Source organism: Manis javanica, chromosome 2, assembly GCF_040802235.1.
Source record: "Manis javanica isolate MJ-LG chromosome 2, MJ_LKY, whole genome shotgun sequence".
In the NCBI taxonomy this organism is placed as follows: Eukaryota; Metazoa; Chordata; class Mammalia; order Pholidota; family Manidae; genus Manis; species Manis javanica.
The window spans coordinates 161,012,666-161,032,411 of NC_133157.1; the positions used below are offsets into that span (position 1 = coordinate 161,012,666).

General features: G+C 39.1%; 1 protein-coding gene across 16 annotated transcripts in view; it reads right to left on the minus strand.

The window, feature by feature from the left end:
• STAU2 (staufen double-stranded RNA binding protein 2) overlaps positions 1-19,746 on the minus strand; it is a 369,184-nt gene that overhangs the window by 36,884 nt on the left and 312,554 nt on the right. For 11 of the 16 annotated variants that reach the window (XM_073229706.1, XM_073229704.1, XM_073229710.1 and 8 more), the window contains one exon: positions 10,324-10,536. The exons of 4 other annotated variants lie outside the window; for them this stretch is intronic. In XM_073229706.1, the coding sequence (XP_073085807.1) occupies positions 10,339-10,536 (198 nt within the window). In that variant the 3' untranslated portion in view covers positions 10,324-10,338. Of the gene's footprint in view, positions 1-10,323; positions 10,537-13,502; positions 13,608-19,746 lie in introns of those variants that run through there. One more of the 16 variants, XM_073229708.1, reaches the window with a different exon arrangement.

The following is a 19,746-nucleotide window of genomic DNA, read 5'->3' on the forward strand; positions in this document are numbered from 1 at the left end:
GTTGTCCCAACACCCAACCATTACTCAGGGCCCTGGTATGCTGCCAAATATATGCACTGAATAGGAATTTCAACACATCTTTCAGGAATACGAGTCTGTGACCGCACATCTTCCTCCGCTCGAAGAGGCCACTGTCTCCTGCGCAGCGACGTCTCTCAGGCACAGTCCCTGCGGCTCCCGAGGCCCCCTGGCCCCAGCCCCAGCCCTGAAGAAAGGGAGGAAGCCAGGGATGCTGCCGAAGGCACCTGCGGCAGGGCTGGGCTGCTCTCCCGCCAGAGCCCAAGTCAGCGCCCCTCACTTCACACGCACACTCGGCCAGGCTGTGGCCGCCGCCGACCCAGACTCGAGCTCAGTGCCAGTCCTGCATCCTCACCTTGAAGAGTCTCAGTGTCTTCGCCGGGGGTACCTGACGAGTCACGCGCCTGGCCAGCGTTCCCCCGCCCCGCCTCTGCGGCTGAGGAGCAGCTGCTGTCTCTATCTGAACCAAGGAGGGGCCCTTAAGGAGCTGGGCACTCCTGCTGTTCAGGTTAAGGAGGCTTTGGGGAGGCCATTCCCAAGTCAGGCAAGAAACGTGATTTGATAGACGACACACATAACTAAATCAGTATTTTGAGGCTCTTAATTATTGCTAACTATGTATGCTAAATTACTACAGAGGATGGCAGAAGTTCTGAACAGGTTTAAACACATCGGATGATATTTAGCTTAAGAACTCCTTTCCACCTTTCCTGGAAACATGAGTAAACCATCGGAAGTAAAGGACACTAAAATAGTAATTACACAGGTCTTTGAGGAAAATGCTTAAGTGAGAGGAGCTATTTCTATCGTCGCCTAAGGCTTTGAGCCCTCTTAGGTCCATTGTCTTCGGGACTTGAGGTATCCCATGGTGTCCCTGCTTGCTCTCAGGATGAGAGCACGTTTATTTAGTGCCAGACTCTGTATGTGGCTTTACTGTCATACTAGTGGCACTGATGTCGTAAGGGGCTCTAACTTTGTCCTAACATACTTAGGACATGTTGGTCATCTTCCACGGATTTCCAATATCTTTCTGAGATGAGTCATTCCAAATGGTTTAGCTGCAAACACTAGAATGAGCTATGGTTTGGCAGACTCAACTACAGCTCGGAGCTTTAGTTTTTGGTCTGCACCTGCTCTCCTCCCCACTCCCAACTCTTTCCTTCTTTCAGTTTAGTTCAAACATCCACTGAGTAAGTACAAGCCATGTTCTCTGGTATGTAGGTGATCATATGGGCTATGGAGTCAGACCGACCTGGCCTGGAATTTGGCTGGACACTTTGAGGAAACTGCTTCATTGTTCTGCATCTATTTCCTCAATGAATATCCTCAATGAGAAAAGGCACACAGAGTATTTACCACAGTGCCTGGAATATAGGAGCTGCACATGTAGCGCATAGTTGCTGTGTTACATAGACGTATGTAACACACCACAAACAGCTCATGGACTCGTGGAGAAGGAAAACGCTCAATAGGTCATTTCCATACTTCTTGTAATTGCTAGTTTTAAAGAAGTAATACTTATCCCAGCCTTAGTATGTAATTAGGTGAAAGGTGAGGCTCAGAAGAAGAATACAGCAATCAATACCCGAGCTGTATCTTACTGGGTAAGTGAGGAAGAGATCCTCTCTCTCTGGTTTCAGAGGAAGTCCCTCATGGGAGATTTTGCCTTGTGGAATCATAACTAATTTGGTTGATATGGGGTGCCTCTGGAGGCTACACACAATTTCTTTTGTGTATTTGCAAATGTATATGCTCAGGTGAGGATACCACTGACATCATGTTGTGCTGGTGGCAGCCAAAGAGGTCAACAGATAGTGTAAGCATGGTGGCAAGTGGGAGGAGGACAGAGACTGTGTAGGAGGGGGAAAATGAGGTGGGGAGAAGCAGAATTCAGGTAGGGACCCAGATGCAGGCTTTCACCCATCTGTGGAATGTAGGGGAACTTTTAGATTTGGAGCCAGCAGGGATGGCATTGGACCAGTCCTCCGGAACGTCACACAAGGGCTCGCCCAGCCATGGAGCACTGGCACACAGAGCACCAGCTCCATTGTTCCCAGCAGCCCCGCCCCTGCCCTTGCCCTTAGTCAATCTACCCTCCTGCTGTGCCTAGTGTGACTACCTAACCCCAGCCCATCACATCACCTGCTGTCAATCTTTTCAACCACTAGCTCCCATTTATGATTTTTGTCCACATCTACTGATATATAATGATTTTAAACTAAAAAAATGAGATTTTCCTTATTCCTGTTGCATCTATGAACTTCTGTATAGATGAAGTGTCACCTACATTGTAAGATGCCAAAATGTGTTTTTAGTCATTTAATGTCTTTATCATACCTAGCATTAAAAAGTATGTATTTGCAACTTATTTAAGCATCTTTGGGATGTACACAGTCGATCAAACTATGGGATTCTAGAATGTGCAGCCAATGATGGTGAATGAACTTCTCTGAAAACTGTTTGTACAACAGATAATTAACTTGAAGGCAGTCATATTTAGAGGCCTTGAGAAGGTTCCTTCTCTTCCTTCTGGTCTGCTGTCTGCCTGCTTTCCTGCTTACCCACCAGTACTGCCTGAACCAGAATGAAGAAGTGAAGTTTAACAGACCTGGTTTGACTCGTGATCACGGACAAGTTAGTTATTATGACACTTGCTAGAGAGTGATAAGACTAATACCATCTAGTTTTATCTTACTTTATACACTGTATCAAAGCAATATGCTGGTCTTTGAAAATGAAAATGGCCCATAGGTCCTTATATATGGCAATGTACATGTGTTGGACTTTAGTGATTAATTTGTACTCTTTCCTGATCTGCTTTGAAGTAGTGAGATACAAATTAAAAAAGACTTCTTTAACAATGTTGTCTAGAAAAATTGTATTCCTCATATCTATTTCACTTCATGTGTGCCAGTTCTTTATCTGTAAATATGCTTTATGTGTGAATTTCTAAATACTTGACAGTAAAAGATATTGCTTCATAAGAAAGACTGTAGGAAAATAAATTACCATAATTATTATGTAAACTGGTGACACAAACACATGTTTACAGGTTAGGTTTCTAAGTCTTTCTAAGTGGTTAAGGCCTTAGTCTGATATTCTTCCCGCAGCTTTGCTGAAAGTTTATTTATTGATATGTAATCCAAGATTTAAAATGCTAACTCTTATGGAACCATATTTAGGAAAAGGAGTCAAAGTATTTACTCCATTAGTGAAGGAGACTTTCAAGAAGTTAATTTCCTTTGGTTCTGATTTATCCCATATCTGGGATGAATAAAAGTTTGATTTTTGCAAAACGATTTCTGATCAGTGAGCAGCTGCAGCTGATCAGTGAGCCGCAGGATGCAGGAGATAAGGCAAGTATCTTATGTCTCATGGACTAACTTCGAGTAATCTACATTTTAATCTTCCAAGCAGGTTCCCTAACCTTGTATGTGCACGGAAGAGGAAATGGGGGGTGGCGGCGGCTATGAAATCAAGACTTTAAAATGGTGCATCGTGATTCTTCCCACTGAAGGCCAGATTTGTAATGAAACAGCTTCACTCCCCCAGTTTTTTCCCTTTTAATAAAGAGCTGGGGTGTTTGAGACAACACTTTGCAAGCTGCCTAAAAATCTGTGGCAATTTCAAGCTTTTGAAGGAAACTTTTCTGGGATATTGCCTAAAGCACAAGGCCCTGGTTTTGTTTTGTTTCGTTTTGTTTTTTCACACAAGCAAGAAGCTGGCAGAAAGATCAGGCAGAACCCTGTTTCAAGAGGCTACTCAATCTTCTAAGCTCACATTGAGCTATAAAGTTGGTTCTCAGACTTCTCCATTTTCTCTCTGAATCCCTTCTGAATGAAGGTTCTTGCGGCTGCTTACTATTCTTTCGGAGGGTGACACCTATTCTCTATTCTCCTTCACTTTGAATATCATTTTTCAAGCTTTCTGAGAAGCGCTTCTACACTTCTATGAAGAGACTCCAACTGCCAATCTTGAAATATTCTTTGAAACCAGTAACACCAGGTGCTCTGTTCAAGAAGGAAAGGAGGCAGCTCCATATAATATACAATACAACATTTGTTCACAGGCAGCACTGGACTTAAACACACGCACACACAACTGCAGCCTAAATAGCTCGATGTTTCTCTTGAAACACTCTCTAAGGGTTTCAGGAAAGGCAAGGACAGTTTCAAAAGCAAAGCTTTAAAAAAATGGAAACAGAAGAATCAAAGGAAACAAAAAAGAAATCCAAGTTGAACGTGGCTTGTAATAACATGCTTAACAGAATGGAAGTCAGCAAGTTAGATAAAGTTATACCACCAACCTGCAAATATGAATGATCTCTTTCAGAATGATAAAAGATCTACTCTTTGTCAGCAATATTAGAGGGGGTGGATGTGTTATTGTTATATCATTTTAGGAAGATACAGCTAAGATGAGGTCATTGCCCACTGGAGGATGCCACTATTTTCTCAGCATAATTTATGTGTGGAACCAAAACAAATGGAAGAATAAACATCATGATGTTTTCTACCTTTGCCCAGAAGCTATTCATTTTCCTTTTGAATTTTTATACAGCCTTGCTCTTCAAAGAGCAGAGACCTGCAAAGGAGGAAATTCAGGTGGCAGAGAGAGGACCCCCAGCCCAGCCCAGCCCACACGCACCGACAGCATGGGCTGGCCCCTCTATTTTGCAGCCACTTGGGTAGTGTGGCCAAACAGTGCTGGGTATCTTGTTCAGTGCTCAACAGTTTAGAGACATGATAAACATCTCAGATCTTTTGGGAAGCATATTTTATGTTTTCCAGCACATGTGATAATACTTTATTAAATATTAATGGCATTTAAAAAGAAATCACAGTTCCTCTGTGATATCGTAGAATATAGCCAATACTTCTTCAGTTTCTACAGTGAGTAGGAATGTAGTTGACTAGAAAATGTGTTAGACGTATTTTCTTTGTTAGCAGAAGCATTAGGGAGACTCATTAAAAATTTTTTTAAAACTATTTCTTCAAACTAATTATCTTTTTTAAACCAAGCTTGGGCAGCTGCATACATTTTTTGAAGGGGTACTGACTTCCTTCCCTGCTTTCACAGAATGACAATTAAAATGCCTTCTATCTTTCCCAGGTGTGACCACTTAGGATTTGCTGCCACTGACACTGAACACCAATAGTTCTGTATGTCCATCACAGCTTTGCTTAGTTGTAATCCTTTTAACATATGAGCACATGTGTGTGTATGTATGCACATGTTCTCCTGGTCATACCACAATGGGACTTAACATTGCTGTTTCTTTGTATCTTTACTACTGTCTATTTTCTCACCCCTGCATTTAAAGGCAGTATATGCTATTGTAGGATTATGCCCAAATGCTCTAATCTTAATCTCTTGACTAAAGTATCAAACACTCAGGAAGCATTTTTGCATTTCAGAAAAGCGTATCTGTAAAGCTCATAAACTTGAGTAGCAGTCCACAAATCACGATGCTTTAAACCAAAACACCATGGTGTAAATTTGTAACTGTTTTTGGTGGGTTTCAGATTAATGAAGTTACTGTTCATCTTTACTTGTATAGTCTACCATTTTAATAAAATAACTTAAAAAGTTGTTCTTCCTCACAGTTGGGTCTTCAGAAAGTTCTGGGTTCTTGGTCTTCAGAAAATAATTTGCCAGCAATTATATCCCTAGTCTTTGTAATAAAATTCCTCCAGAGAAGAAGTGAAAGGGCTTGAGCAACACCTTTCTGTTGTCTGGCTTATTAGAGAGGATGAAGGGTTTCTAACAGGATGAAAGAAATAATCCAAGAAGGAAGCCAGGAAGCAAAGGGGGTGGAGGGAAACCTCGGCTAGCGTCAAGAGGTTGGTGTATAGAAGAATGTGACACAGAAGAGTAAAAAAGAGAAGCCACTCTGATCAGTATCACCATCTATCCTTTAAGTCATATTTCAAAGGCTTCTCTACGGAACCATCCCTGCCTTTACCACCCCCTCACTCTCCCATCACTGAACATTTATCTGTATCTCCCTTAGAGTCCTCACCAATTTCTACTTTGTAATACAGCTATTTGTGTGTCCCCTGTAAGCCTTCCATTCATTCAACATTTAATAATTACTGGGTACCTCCCTTGGTGCCAGGTACTTTGCCAGATGCCAGGGGTATACAGGTGACTGGGACATGATCCCTGCCCTCAAGAGGCTTAGCGTCTTGGCCTAGCCCTCCCCTACAGCACCAGGCCCATGCCCTCCATCCCCACCGTCCTATTTCTGTATCATTTCTCTGTCAGTGCAGTCTCCCTTGCCTGAAATGCTCTCTGTCCTTTTCCCTTGTTTGTCCTTCAAAGCTCAGGCACAGACTTTTCAGGAAGGTTTTTCTGAACTGCCAGGCTGAATTTCCATAGCATCTGCACATTTCTCTTTTAGCACTTCCCATAAATTGAAAGTTTCTGTTGGCCAGTCTTCCTCCAATGGATTCAGGGCAGGCACCTTACCCTCTAATCTTTCATTCTCCAAGCTCAAGCACTCTGCCTGTTCCACTGTAGATACCCATTAAATATTAGCTGAATAATTGATTAGCTCTCCTCATAATGTCCCTCTAAGGTGAGTTGAGAAAGATACCAGTATACCTTTTTATATGCAGGAAACAAAGGGATGATGCTCTGGACTAAATGTTCCCCCCCATCCCTTTATATGTTCAAGCCTAATCCCCAGTGTATTGGTATTTGGGGATGAAGCCTTTGGGATGTTAGTGTCCTTAAAAGAGACATGAGAGAGAGGATCTCACTTTCTGCCAAGTAAGGACACAGAAAGAAGATATCAGTCTGCAAACCAGAAAGAGGGCCCTCAGAAACAGACCATGTTGGCATCCTGATCTCGGACTTCCCAGCCTCCAGGCTATAAGACAAACATTCCTGTTATTTAAGCCATCAAGTCTATAGTATTTTGTGAAAGCAGCCCAAATTAAGACAAATGGAGAGATAAATGACCTGACCCCAAATTTAAATGATGGTAGGGTTAAGCAAGAAGCCACATCTTCTGCTCTAGCCACCAGATTAAATAGATTTGCTGTTAGAAAAAGGTATCCTCTGTGCCATCTTAGGAGGAGTATTTAGTTCAAAGACTGAGTAGAAGGATTGGGAGATAAAAAGATAGGGAACAGACATGGTAAGACGCCTACTTGGCAAAACAGGGTAATGTGGGCAGACATTGGAGCCACTGTGAGTTCAGTCCCAGACCACCACAATGAAGGATGTATCACAGTAAGAGGCAAACGCACTCCTTGGTTTCCCACTGTATCTAAAAGTTATCTTTACAGTATAGTGTAGTCTATTAAGTGTGCAACAACATTATGTCTAAAAAAATGTTAAGTACTTTAATTTAAAAATCTTCACTGCTAAAAAATAACTATGATCTGAGCTTTTAGCAAATTGTAACCACTGATCACAGATTACCATGACAAATACAATGAAAAGGTTTGAAATATTGCAAAAATTATTAAAGTGTTACACAGAGACATGAAGTAAATAAATGCTGTTGGAACAATGGAGATGATAGATTTGCTCAGTTGTAAGGTTGCCACAAAACTTCCATTTATTTAAAAAAGCGGTATCTGCAAAGTGCAATAAAGCGACGTGCAATAAAACGAGGTGTGCCTGTAACTGAAACCCAATCATTTTTTGTAGTCTCTAGAGAAGACAAGTTGAACGTATTGCCGCTGCGTGGATTCTATCCACAGTCAATTCAAGAAAGGAAAAGAATGGGTCAAAGGAAACAGAGTTAAAAGCATATTAGCAAGTGATTTCTACTGGGCAAGAACACACATGCAAAAATATCCAGAGGGCACCTCGGAAGACTTGATTAAAACTAAAATTAAAGCCAAGTTGCTCAGAGACAAAGTTGCAACCCAGGTAAAAGGAGAAACAGCCCAACAGATCTGAGAGCATTTCTAGCTAATATACCTTTTAAATGTACAGATACATTTTATGTGTATATAAGGGTGACAAACAGGCAGCATGAAGCATGGGGGAGGGGCTAATAGTGTCATCTGAATCAGAAGCCCTGGGTTTTGGGTCTCTGTCTTAAAATTACAGGCTGTGTCACTTTGGGCAAGTTACTTAGCTTCTCTGAGAATTAGTTTCTTCTTAGGGTAGCATACTACTATATTTTTATATGGTTGTTATGAAGAATGCCTCTCCTTTCCTTAAGAAGCTCAGATTTGTTTTGCAAAGTATTACTGGCAGGGTTAGATTAGGTTGTTAACCAGTCCTCCCAAAAGCTGTGAGGTGGATTTTGCTTAGTCTCAGTGGCAAGGGCTCGGTTACACAGTTGCCCCCAGCTGCAAGGGAGTCTAGGAAAATGACAGCCAGTTTTGCCTTTGTGGGTTGTTTTGTTTTGTTTTGTTTATGACTCTACAAAGAGAATTTAAGGCAGAAGGGAGTTAAAAGCTTTCCAATTAGTCAAGCTGTGCCACAATACCCAATGCCAGCACCAACAGTGAAAGCATAAATGGACAGAAGAAAGAGGTCATGGGACTAACAAAGCTAAGCAGAGGGCTTGGGGGATGGGTCTAATTAAATAGTAAATTAAAGGCGATAGAGACAGAGGCATGGAATAGTCCATTAAGAGAAACCGCTGAAGCAGTACAACCACTAGGTTTCCAGGAATAATACATAGGCATGTGTCCAACAAAACTGATCAGGAGATCCAGTTGCTTTTTTTTAGGGTCTCCCTTTTGCATCATCATCTGATGTCTTCATTTCCTTTTCACTTCTTCTGCCCACTACCCCCAACCTTAATGTTTTTAGTTCCCCTAAATCAGCACTCTTTGATGCCATTCTATGGCAGACCCCATTTCCAGGGTTTTCTCTTTTTCTCTCTCTCTTTTCCTCAATAACTCAACTATGTTATGCTTAATTTTCTCAGATTCTAATTTTTGGTTATTGCCTCTGTGACTAAAATTATAAAGCAAGATGTGGCGGGAGAAAGGAGGAAAGAAGCAAGAAAGGAAGAAAGAAAGAAATTTAAGCTCAGATGTTGGTGGATCAGCTCTCTTTTAATGTTCACATTTTAATAGCAGCCACAACACCGGAAAGCCAAGTGCAAATGCTGCACAGCTGATTTGGGCACCGCAGGGTAGGGCCCACAGAAGAGAGATCTTTGGGTTGCGGGACCTCACTTTAAGTTTGTCAGATATTTCGTCCCTACATTGGTTAACCTGAAGGCCTTAACCAGTTAACAAAATCCAAGAGTAGAGATAGAGGAAGGGAATGCAGAATGGACCTGCCTGTGATCAGTGTGCAGTATGACAGCGCAGGGTGGCCGTATACTGGAGTTGGGTGGGGAAGGGCAAATCTGTCAAAACATGAGAAGAAAAACTGATATGCTAAGAAGAGATGACACTGGGTTTAAAATAAGGCTCCGTAAAAAGCCACACAGTTGGGTAACCAATCAAAATAGTGCCGTTAATGGACTAATTATTAGCATGGAGATACAGCTGTGAATTACACATAGTAACCAAGGCAGGGGGTGCGCAGAGGGAGAATAGGATTGGGGGAGGGTATATTGAAGGCAAATAAAAGTTGGCCCCACATAGAAGCATACACCAGGCAAAAAAAAAAACTTTTTTTTTTTGCTTTGCTTATTCTGTAGGAAAATGTAGTCCTTTTTTTGTTCTATGTTTGACCACAAGTGTATATTAGAAAACCACCAGTAAAAGAATATACAGATATTGTAGATATTATTATATATTGATATTATTATCTATAGATGTATAGCTAACTCTCTGTATAAACTGGGGAATAATTACTCAAAATTTAAAATAATTCCTGACTTTACAAAAATAATTCTCCTTGATGTTTCTTCAAGTGTCATTAAAAATATTACTTCAAGTTATCAAAGATCTTTTTTTAATGTACAGTACTAGCTTTTAAGAATTGTATTTCATAATGTAAGGCCAGCACATGTAATAGATAGATAAAAGGTTTTAGTCGATTTAATTTGGCATAAAAAACAAGAAAATACACTGCTAATAGATAAAAGAGATAAAAAAATGTAACCTGCCTTCAGCCGTGCTGTTCCAGTAAGCTCCTGTTTCACCAAGAAGAATTCATTAAGTAGAGAGAAAGTCAATAAAAATGAGCTTTATTTAAAAGAACTGCTGCAATTAAAGGTATTGGTGAAAACTATCTCAGTTATGAAGGGGAAATGACTCAGCAGCACGTTTAAGAAATGAAACAATATACCATAGAATCTTCTCCCAATTTATTTTGGAAAAAAAATATGATACTTTACATAATTTGTAATAGCCAAGGTGAATGCCAGTATGATGGAGGAAGAAGTGCTTACATAAAACTGTCATTCTTCAAATAATAGTGAATTATAGTAGCTCGTAGCCCAAGGAATCTGTTGATAGTGAGGATTATAAGCAAGCCCCGGAACCACTCAGGCTTCAGGTAGTAGAGGTGACTGTCATTAACGCCGTCCTGTATGTCATAATCAAAATGAGAATACTTGGCCTCAGGAATCCTTAAAGCTGCAACCTAGGGAAAATAGGTTTAAGACTCTCTGAGAAGCCCAGATCAAATGCTATTCCTACAGAAAAAGAATGGTCAAACGATAGAACACCCACAACTGACAGGGGCAGAGTGGCTGTGCAATATGGTTTTTAAAAAGAATTTTCCTATCCAAATTTTTGTGTTCTTAGTGGTTTGAATATGGGACAAAAATCCACAAGGTTCAAGAACAATAATGTGCAGTGGGCACTTTTGCAGACCTCAGATATATGGACGTGCAAGGAAGTCAGAGGAACTGTGTTAGCAAGTAGCACCCTTATCTTCTGGGGAGCTTGTAGCTTAGCGTTGTGATCTGAACACTGGCCTATAAGACAGAGAAATAGCCGGAGGCCTGGATTTGCCAGCGATGCCATATGACAAGCTACTGCCTAGTCTAACACCTTCTAATATAACACCATCAAAAGGATTAAGAGCTTACTGGCTAAAAAATAAAATGAAAAGGTCGATCAGAAGATGCTCCAAGCACTGAAAAGCTTAATGCAGCACTCTACTAGCTGCCTCACCCTCATGCCAAGGAGAAAAATAAAGAGGACTATTGTGAGAATGCGGGAGATGGAAGAAGTTTGGAAATTTCCAGTTTCAAAAATAATAAATAGCCCATAATAAGATCAGTTTACAAGTGGATGGCACTTTCCCAATTAGAATATGTTTTTCAGGCACTCTGGGATGCACACAACCCTCCTTGTTTGCCCCAGAGGGTTGCTATGACAATTGAATGAAATACTGTCTGTAAGAATGATTTATTAAATCCTTTAATAATCTATTGTGGCATGTGGTCTAAGTGGTTTAAAAAAAAAAGTCAAGAAGTATCTGAAAATGGTTAGGCCTTTATCATGTCCCCAGAGTCTGCAGGCATTTTCCTCTTGAAATGTCTGTCAATGCACATCAGAACTGCATAGTTTAGGGCAGTAAAAGGGAATTTGTCTAATAAAGTATAAACAGAAGTGGGAGACCAATTTTGGGGGATGGATTATTTCACGATCTAATTACGGTTAACTTATGCTAGCCAAGAAAAAAAAATCTGGGAAAGTTTTGGTGAGTCTGAAACTTTAAGTGTACCTTATCCAAACTTGTTCTACCCAAAAATTGCTGCTTTATTTACAAACAAAAGCAAAAACAAACATCACAACTTGCAATCCCTAAGTATTGCTTAGGATTGGGCATTTCCCAATTGTGCTCCATCTGTTACTCCTGACGGCAGAGAGGGTGCGCCCCTTCATCTCCCACTGTAGTGGGTTGTCTGCTGGGGAGAGAAGAGATAAAAAGATGGCTAGTTTGAACTAAATTTAATCCATGCCTTTTGATACTTATAAAGCTATTTTCTATCCAACCTTCCAACCATGGGTAGTCTATTAGCCAAAGTATCACCAAAGGCTACATTTAAAAATGTATCAGTCTCCCCAGAAATGGGTACATGTGTTCACCAAAAGATATAGATGAATGTACATAACAACAATAGACCTAACAGCCAAAAGTTAGACAGGATAAATTGTGAGGCAGTCCTGTAATGGAATATTGTAGAGCAATGATGATGAATGCCCTGCATCGACATCCAACACTATATACAAAATTAAAATTGCGTGAAAGAAATCACAAAAGAGTATTTACCATAGGTTTCCAATGGGGCAAAGTAAAAACCAAGCACAACCAAATTAGTTGTTGAGAGCTGGGAGAGTGGTGATGCTTGGGGAAGTGGTTGTGACTGAAAAGGAACATGAGGGAGCCTGGGATGCTGGTGTTATTTCTCTATTAATAGATGAAAATACATCAAGTTACACCTATGTACTTTTGCCTATGGTATACTTTACTTGAGTGAGAAATATGTAGAAGGTGGAACAGCCTCTAAGTTGATAGGATTTAATTAGATTTGCTCTGACTGGTACTCTGATGCCACCTATTTTCAAACTTCCTAGTTCCCCTGGATCAGGAAGCAACTGATCGATAGAAACTCAACTGGCTTCTGAGGCTTAAAACTGAGACACAATATACAAGTATTTTTATGCTTCCTGTAAATCATGCATTCAGTAAATGGATCTATAAATTCAGTAGATTGTTGATTTACAGATCCATGGATACTCTGAATTCAATGGATGATATTTTGGTTATTTGGATTGTGTTCCATTTTTGAGATGTCTTAAAAACCATGGAGATTCTACACTCCCTATGTGAAAGAACTCTAGAAAAATAAATCAAAACCATCTATTAAATCTACTTAAATTGACAAGGGCTTCCCCATTGATGTACTAGCAGCGTCTCATTTAGTGCTAATTCACAATCATAGGAGATCCTTTTGAAAAAGATAATGGTACAATTTTAACCTCCTCATTTTACAGACCAAGAACCTGAGACCAAAAGAGGTTAAGTGATATGCCTATGACCATACAGATAATCAAAAGCAGTAGTTAGGGAATTCAGGTTCCCTAACTACTAAATCAACTCACTTTCATTCTAGCTTTCTGGTTTCCATTTTATTGTTGATTCACAAAATTACAAACAACTAAAGAGAGATATGAAATGAAGTTCCAATGTGACAACACTAAAATTTTAATTTATAATGATACTCATACATTCTAAAGAGCACAGCCCATAAATTATGTATTCCTAAATGATTACTGATATTTAGAAATTGACTAGTATTAGTTTGATAACTCATATGCTAATAATACTAAACACTGCTAATACTCTTACATTGGAAATTACATTTACTGTTACCAATGGGAGCTGTGTGGGCTCTTTTATTTTCTTATTCAAAGAACATATATTGTTGGAAGAGCACTAAATGACTCAAACCAGCCAGAATAAAATTTATCAGACCCTTCTATGTACACCTGAAAACAAATATCTGAGACAGATTTGTGTTATTAAAGAACTTCTTAGCTTGAGATCATTTGAGATATTTTTAGCTTATAATAGCCTTTCAGGTACTATTTACCTGCTGTGGTTCAATATTATATGTAAATAGTAATAATTACCTGAAGTTGAAACAATTTACCACGTTCATTCTGCTTCCCTGGACATGTATGGCTCTGACTCATTGACTGTAACACAAAGTAGAGCCATTGTTTTTCAACTGATTTACCTTCTGGCTTTGTATAATGAGTAATGTACTGTGACTTGGTATTGTGATAGATTAAAAATGTAAGTTTCCTTGATCATGGCTGCATAACATTTATAGTCTGATTCAGTACACTTCTAATAACATGAATTGCTAGATTAAACTCGGCTTTAAAGCAACCATCAAAGAAAATTAACAACCTAAAAACACTGGGACATTCAGCTCTTATTGCATTCTCATCCTCAGATGACTGGATGCTGACTGCACTTTCCTCTCAAGCCTAAAGAAATGGTTACATCTCTCATGGCACTTGTACCAGAGATGACCCATTGGCCATAGGTGCAGTGGACATTATGTTCACCAGTGGATTCTAAGTACTGCAGAAATTCTAGCATAAGCAGACTTATAGACTCCAAGAAGGGACTAGCAGTTACCAAAGGGGAGAGGTGGGGGAGAGTAGGTGGGGAGGAAGGGAGAAGGGGATTGAGGGGCATTATGTTTAATACACATGGTGTGGGGGGTCACGGGGAAGACAGTGTAGCACAGAGAAGGCAAATGGTCAATCTGTGGCATCTTACTACACTGATGGACAGTGACTTCAATGGGGTATAGAGGGGACTTGATAATATGGGTGAATGTAGTAACCACAATGTTTTTCATGTGAAACCTTCATAAGAGTGTATATAAGTAATACCTTAACAAACAAAAAAAAATTCTAGCATAGAGATAATATTAAACACATACCATGTCACTCCTAAACAACTGCAGGGGCATGATGTGAACTCAGTTTGTCCAACAAATACTTATCAAGCACCTATTCTGGCAATTGAAGCTTAAAGGAGATAATCCATGTGAAGAGTTAGCACAGAGACTGGAATATGACACACTTTATACTTTATAAACACTACCAGGGTACCACTTCCTGAAGGAAGTGACATTGAAGCTGACATGGGATGGATTGGAAGAATTAACCAGGCAGATGGGGGGTGGGGGTGGGGGATGGGGAGAAGGGCCAAAAGCAAAAGAGGGTGGCTCACTCTGGGACTGTCAGGGGTTCAAGGAAAGCTGGGACATCAAGTGGCAGGCACAAGGGTTGGGCCACAGAGATGAGCGGGTGGTAGAGTATAAGCAGCCCCATCATTCTTGTGACAGAGGTCAGTTTTTATCTTTGTACTGTAAGAATCCTATAAAGCAGTGCTTTTTCACAGCATAGTATCTCATCTGTTAGGAAATCATTTTCGTGGGTTCCAACCAGCATTACTTTTTTTTTTTAACAAAAGAGATCAATATAGAATAGGACAGAATAGAAAACATAAAACCTGTTTAGTGTGTGTGTGTGTGTGTGTGTGTGTGTGTGTTGGGCCATGATGTTAAATGTATTTCTTACTGTAAGCCATACAGAGTTTGAAGGTCACTTCTTAGAAGTATTTAAGTGGAGGAATGCTATAGTCTTGCACTTTGTGAAATCAGTTTGGCTGTTATGTAGGAAGAACTGGAAGGGGACAGCTCTGAGTACAGGAAGAACAGTTGTAACCTTTGGGCTACAGGTGACAGTGTTCAGCTGAGGGTGAGGCTGGGGAGGACAACTTCTGCAGACGGATGCCAGGACACTAAGGAGGAGGAGACTCAGGTGGAGGGGGCGTCAGAGGCAACCTGGGTTGCCAAAGTTTTCTACCTTAGGCAACTGGTTAGGTCTTCCAGCCCTTCTCCGAGGCAAGGAACACTGGAGCAAAAGCAGTTTTGGAGGCAGAAGAAAAGTATTAGGTCAGGACATGTTGAAATACAAGGTTGAAAATATGAAGAACCAGCACAATTTGGAGAACTTTCTCTATAGAAAATTTTCATCTACAACCATTATCAAGTGTCTATTATTTGATGCTAAAAGTTAGCACTAAAACTTGGTACTAATGATAGAAATACATGTATTTGTATATATTTATACATATATAGATTTGTATATATACATATGTGTGTATATACCTATATGTACATACATACATAAAATACATGTGTGTGTATGTGTGTGTGTATATATATATTATATTATATTATATATATATATATATATTTTTTTTTGTAGTAAGCACATGAAGGATTTGCAAATGCCCACACTTCAGGGACAAGTTGAAAAAAATAAAGACACTGTCTAAAGCAAATACAAATAAGAATCATTATTAACAGAATAAGGTTACAGGTTAAAGGTTAAAGAATGTATATGAGCATCTAGCATAATAGCTGATGCATAGCAGATGCTCTAAAATGTTAGTTTTTCTTCCCCTTCACTTTCTTATTGAGCACAATGGTATGAAACTAGATATAAATTACACAGGGAAAACAAAAAACCTGCAAACACATGGAGCCTAAAGAACATGCTTCTAAATAATCAATGGATCAACAACTAAATTATAACAGAAATCAAGCAATACATGGAGACAAATGAAAACAAAGTTCGACAGCCCAGTATTTGTGGGATGCCTAAGATGTTCTAAGTGGGGAGTACACAGCAATATAGGCCTACCTCGAGAAATAAGAACAACCCCAAATAAACAGTCTAAACTCACAATAAACTAAAAAAAGAAGAAATGAAACCTAAAGTTAGCAGAAAGAGAGACAGAATAAAGATCAGAGCAGAAATAAATAAGGGATGAACAAATCAACAGAAAAAAAAATCAATGAATCTAAGAGTTGATTCTTTAGGAAAATAAACAAAATAGATAAACCCCCTAGCTACACTTATCAAGAAGAAAAAGAGTACACAAATAAAATCAGAAATGAAGAAGGAATAGTCACAATGCATACCACAAAAATACAAAGAATTATTGGAGAATACTATGAAATTATATGCCAAAAAATTAGACAACCTAGAAGAAATGGACAAATTCCTACAAATTCCTGGGTCCAAGATTGACCCAGGAAGAAACAGAAAAACTAAACAGACCAATTACCAGCAATAATATTGAAATGGTAATAATAAAACTTCCAACAAATAAGTGTCCATAACTTGAATTCTACCAAACACTTAAAGAACACCTAACACCAACCCTACTGAAAGAATTCAAAAGTAGAAGAGGGGGGTAATACTCCTAAACTCATTCTATGAGGCCAGCAGCACTCTAATATCAAAACCAGACAAAGACAGCATGAAAAAAGAAAATTATAGATCAATATCTCTGATGAACATAGATGCAAAAATCCTCAACAAAATATTAACAAAATGAATTTTGAAATACATGAAAATGATCATTGATTATGACCAAGTAGAATTTATTTTAGGGATGCAAGGATGATACAAAATTCATAAATCAATCAGTGTGATACACCACCTTAAAAGAAGGATCAAAACCACATGATCATCTCAATATGCTGAAAAAGCATTTGACAAAATTCAACACCCATTCATGATAAAAACTCTCAACAAAATGAGTACAGATGGTACATACCTCAGCATAGTAAAGGCCATATATGACAAATCCATAGCTAATGCTGACGCTGGAAAGCTGAAAGCTTTTCCTGTAAGAGCAGGAAAAAGACAAGGATGTCCACTCTCACCACTTTCATTCAACATAGTACTGGACGTCCTAGCCAAGCAATCAGACAACACAAAGAGATAAAAGGCATCCAAACTGGTAAGGAAGAAGTTAAACTGTCACTATTTGCAGATAACATAATAATATACATAGAAAACACAAAAGGATCCACCAAAAAACTATTAGAACTAATAACTGGATTCAGCAAAGCTGCACAGAAATCTGTCCCATTCCTATATACTAACAATGAAATAGCAGAAAGAGAAATCAGGAAAACAACTCCATTTACAACTGAATAAAAAAGAATAAAATACCTAGGAATAAACCTAACCAAGGAGGTGAAAGACCTGTACTCTGAAAACCATAACATAGTCATGAGAGAAATTAAAGAAGACACATTGGGGAATCTATCCTGAGCTCACGGATAGGAACAACTATCAAAATGGCCTTCCTGCCCAAAGCAATTTACAGATTCAATGCAATCCGTATCAAAATACCAACAGCATTTTTCAAAGAACTAGGACAAATAATTCTAAAATTCATATAGAACCACAAAAGACCCTGAATAGCCAAAGCAATCCTGAGAAAGAAGAACAAAGCTGGGGGGATTATGCTCTCTGACTTCAAGCTCTACTACAAAGTACAGTAGTCAAAATAGTATGGTACTGGCACAAGAACAGATCCACAGATCAATGGAACAGAATAGAGAGCCCAGATATAATAAACCCATGCATACATGGTCAGTTAATATATGATAAAGGCCATGAATGTACAGTGGTGAAAAGACAACCTCTTCAATAACTGGTGTTGGGAAAACTGGACAGTTACATGCAAGAGAAATGAAACTGGGTTACTGTCTAACTCCATACATAAAAGTAAACTCAAAATGGATCAAAGACCTGAATGTAAGTCATGAAACCATAAAACTCTTAGAAGAAAAGATAGGCAAAAATCTCTTGAACATAATCATGAGCAATATTTTCCTGGACACATCTCCTCAGGCAAGGGAAACAAAAGCAAAAATGAACAAGTGGGACTATATCAAACTAAAAAGCTTCCGTACAGCAAACAACACCATCTCCAGAACAAAAAGCAACATACAGTATGGGAGAATATATTTATAAATGATTTATCTGATAAGGAGTTAACCTCTAAAATATATAAAGAACTCACATTCTCAACACCCAAAAAACAAATGACCTGATTAAAAAATGTGTAGAGGGCCTGAATGTACAATTTTCCAATGAAGAAAGATGGATGGTCAACAGGCACATGAAAAGATGCTCCACATAGTTAACCATCAGAGAAATGCAAATCAAAACCACAAAGAGCTATCACCTCACACCAGGCAGGATGGCCACTATCCAAAAGACAAGAAATAACAAGTGTTGGCGAGGATGTGGAGAAATGGGAACCCTTCTATACTGTTGGTGGGAATGTAAACCGGTGCAGCCACTGTGGAAATAAGTATGGACATTCCTCAAAAAACTAAAAACAGAAATACCACTTGACCCAGTAATTCCACTCCCAGGAATTTACCCAAAGAAAACAAAATCCCTGATTTGAAAAGATAAATGCAACCTTGTGTTTATCACTGCATTATTTACAATAGCAAGATATGGAAGTAACCTGGTGTCAATCAATAGATGAATGGATAAAGAAGATGTGGTATACACAATGGTATATTATTCAGCCAAAAAAAAAGAAAAAAGTCCTGCCATTTGCAACAATGTGGATGGATCTAGAGGGTATTATGCTCAATGAAATAAGCCAAGTGAATAAAGACAAATACCATAAGATTTCACTTATTTCTGGAATATAAAAAAACAAACAAATAAAGGAACAAAACAGCCATAGACATATAGACACTGAGAAGTGGCTAATGGTTATCAAGGAGGAGGGGTTAGACTGGGGGGTGGGGAGGGGAAGGTGAAGGGGATAAAGGGGCAAAATAATTTCCAATCACAAGAAGTTGGTCATGGGGAAGGTAGTAGAGCATGGAGAATATAGTGAATGATTCTGTAATATATTTCTCCGATGATAGTAACCACACTAGAGTGGGTGAGGATTTAATATACAGGTAACTGTTGAACCACTGTGTTGTATATTTGAAATCAATATAAGATTGTATATCAATGATACTTCTATTTAAAAAATAATAACCATAACACCATTATCATACCTAAAAGAAGTTAACAATAATTCTTTAATAATATAAACATCAGCCAGTGTTCAAATTTCCCCCAGTTGTTTCTTAATTTGTTTAATAGATCCAACTTTACACATGATTATTCCTGGATCAACTTATAAAACAGTTCCTCAGGTAGTTATATTTAGTATCAGAATAGGAGCTTACCAAGGGACCTTCACTTTACAGCCTGAGGAGGGGCTTCCTCCAGCAATTCCTTCAACCTCTTTCCCTCTTCCTCCATTCCTCCCACTCTTCTGTATCTCCTCTAACTACCACACACACAGTGGGGGGAAGCTTCAACACTTGATGGTTGTGTGAAAATGAATGCCTGATATAAAAATGAAAATGGTAACAAAACACAGAAATGAGCCAAACAAGCACTTAAGAAAATCTTCAGAATTATC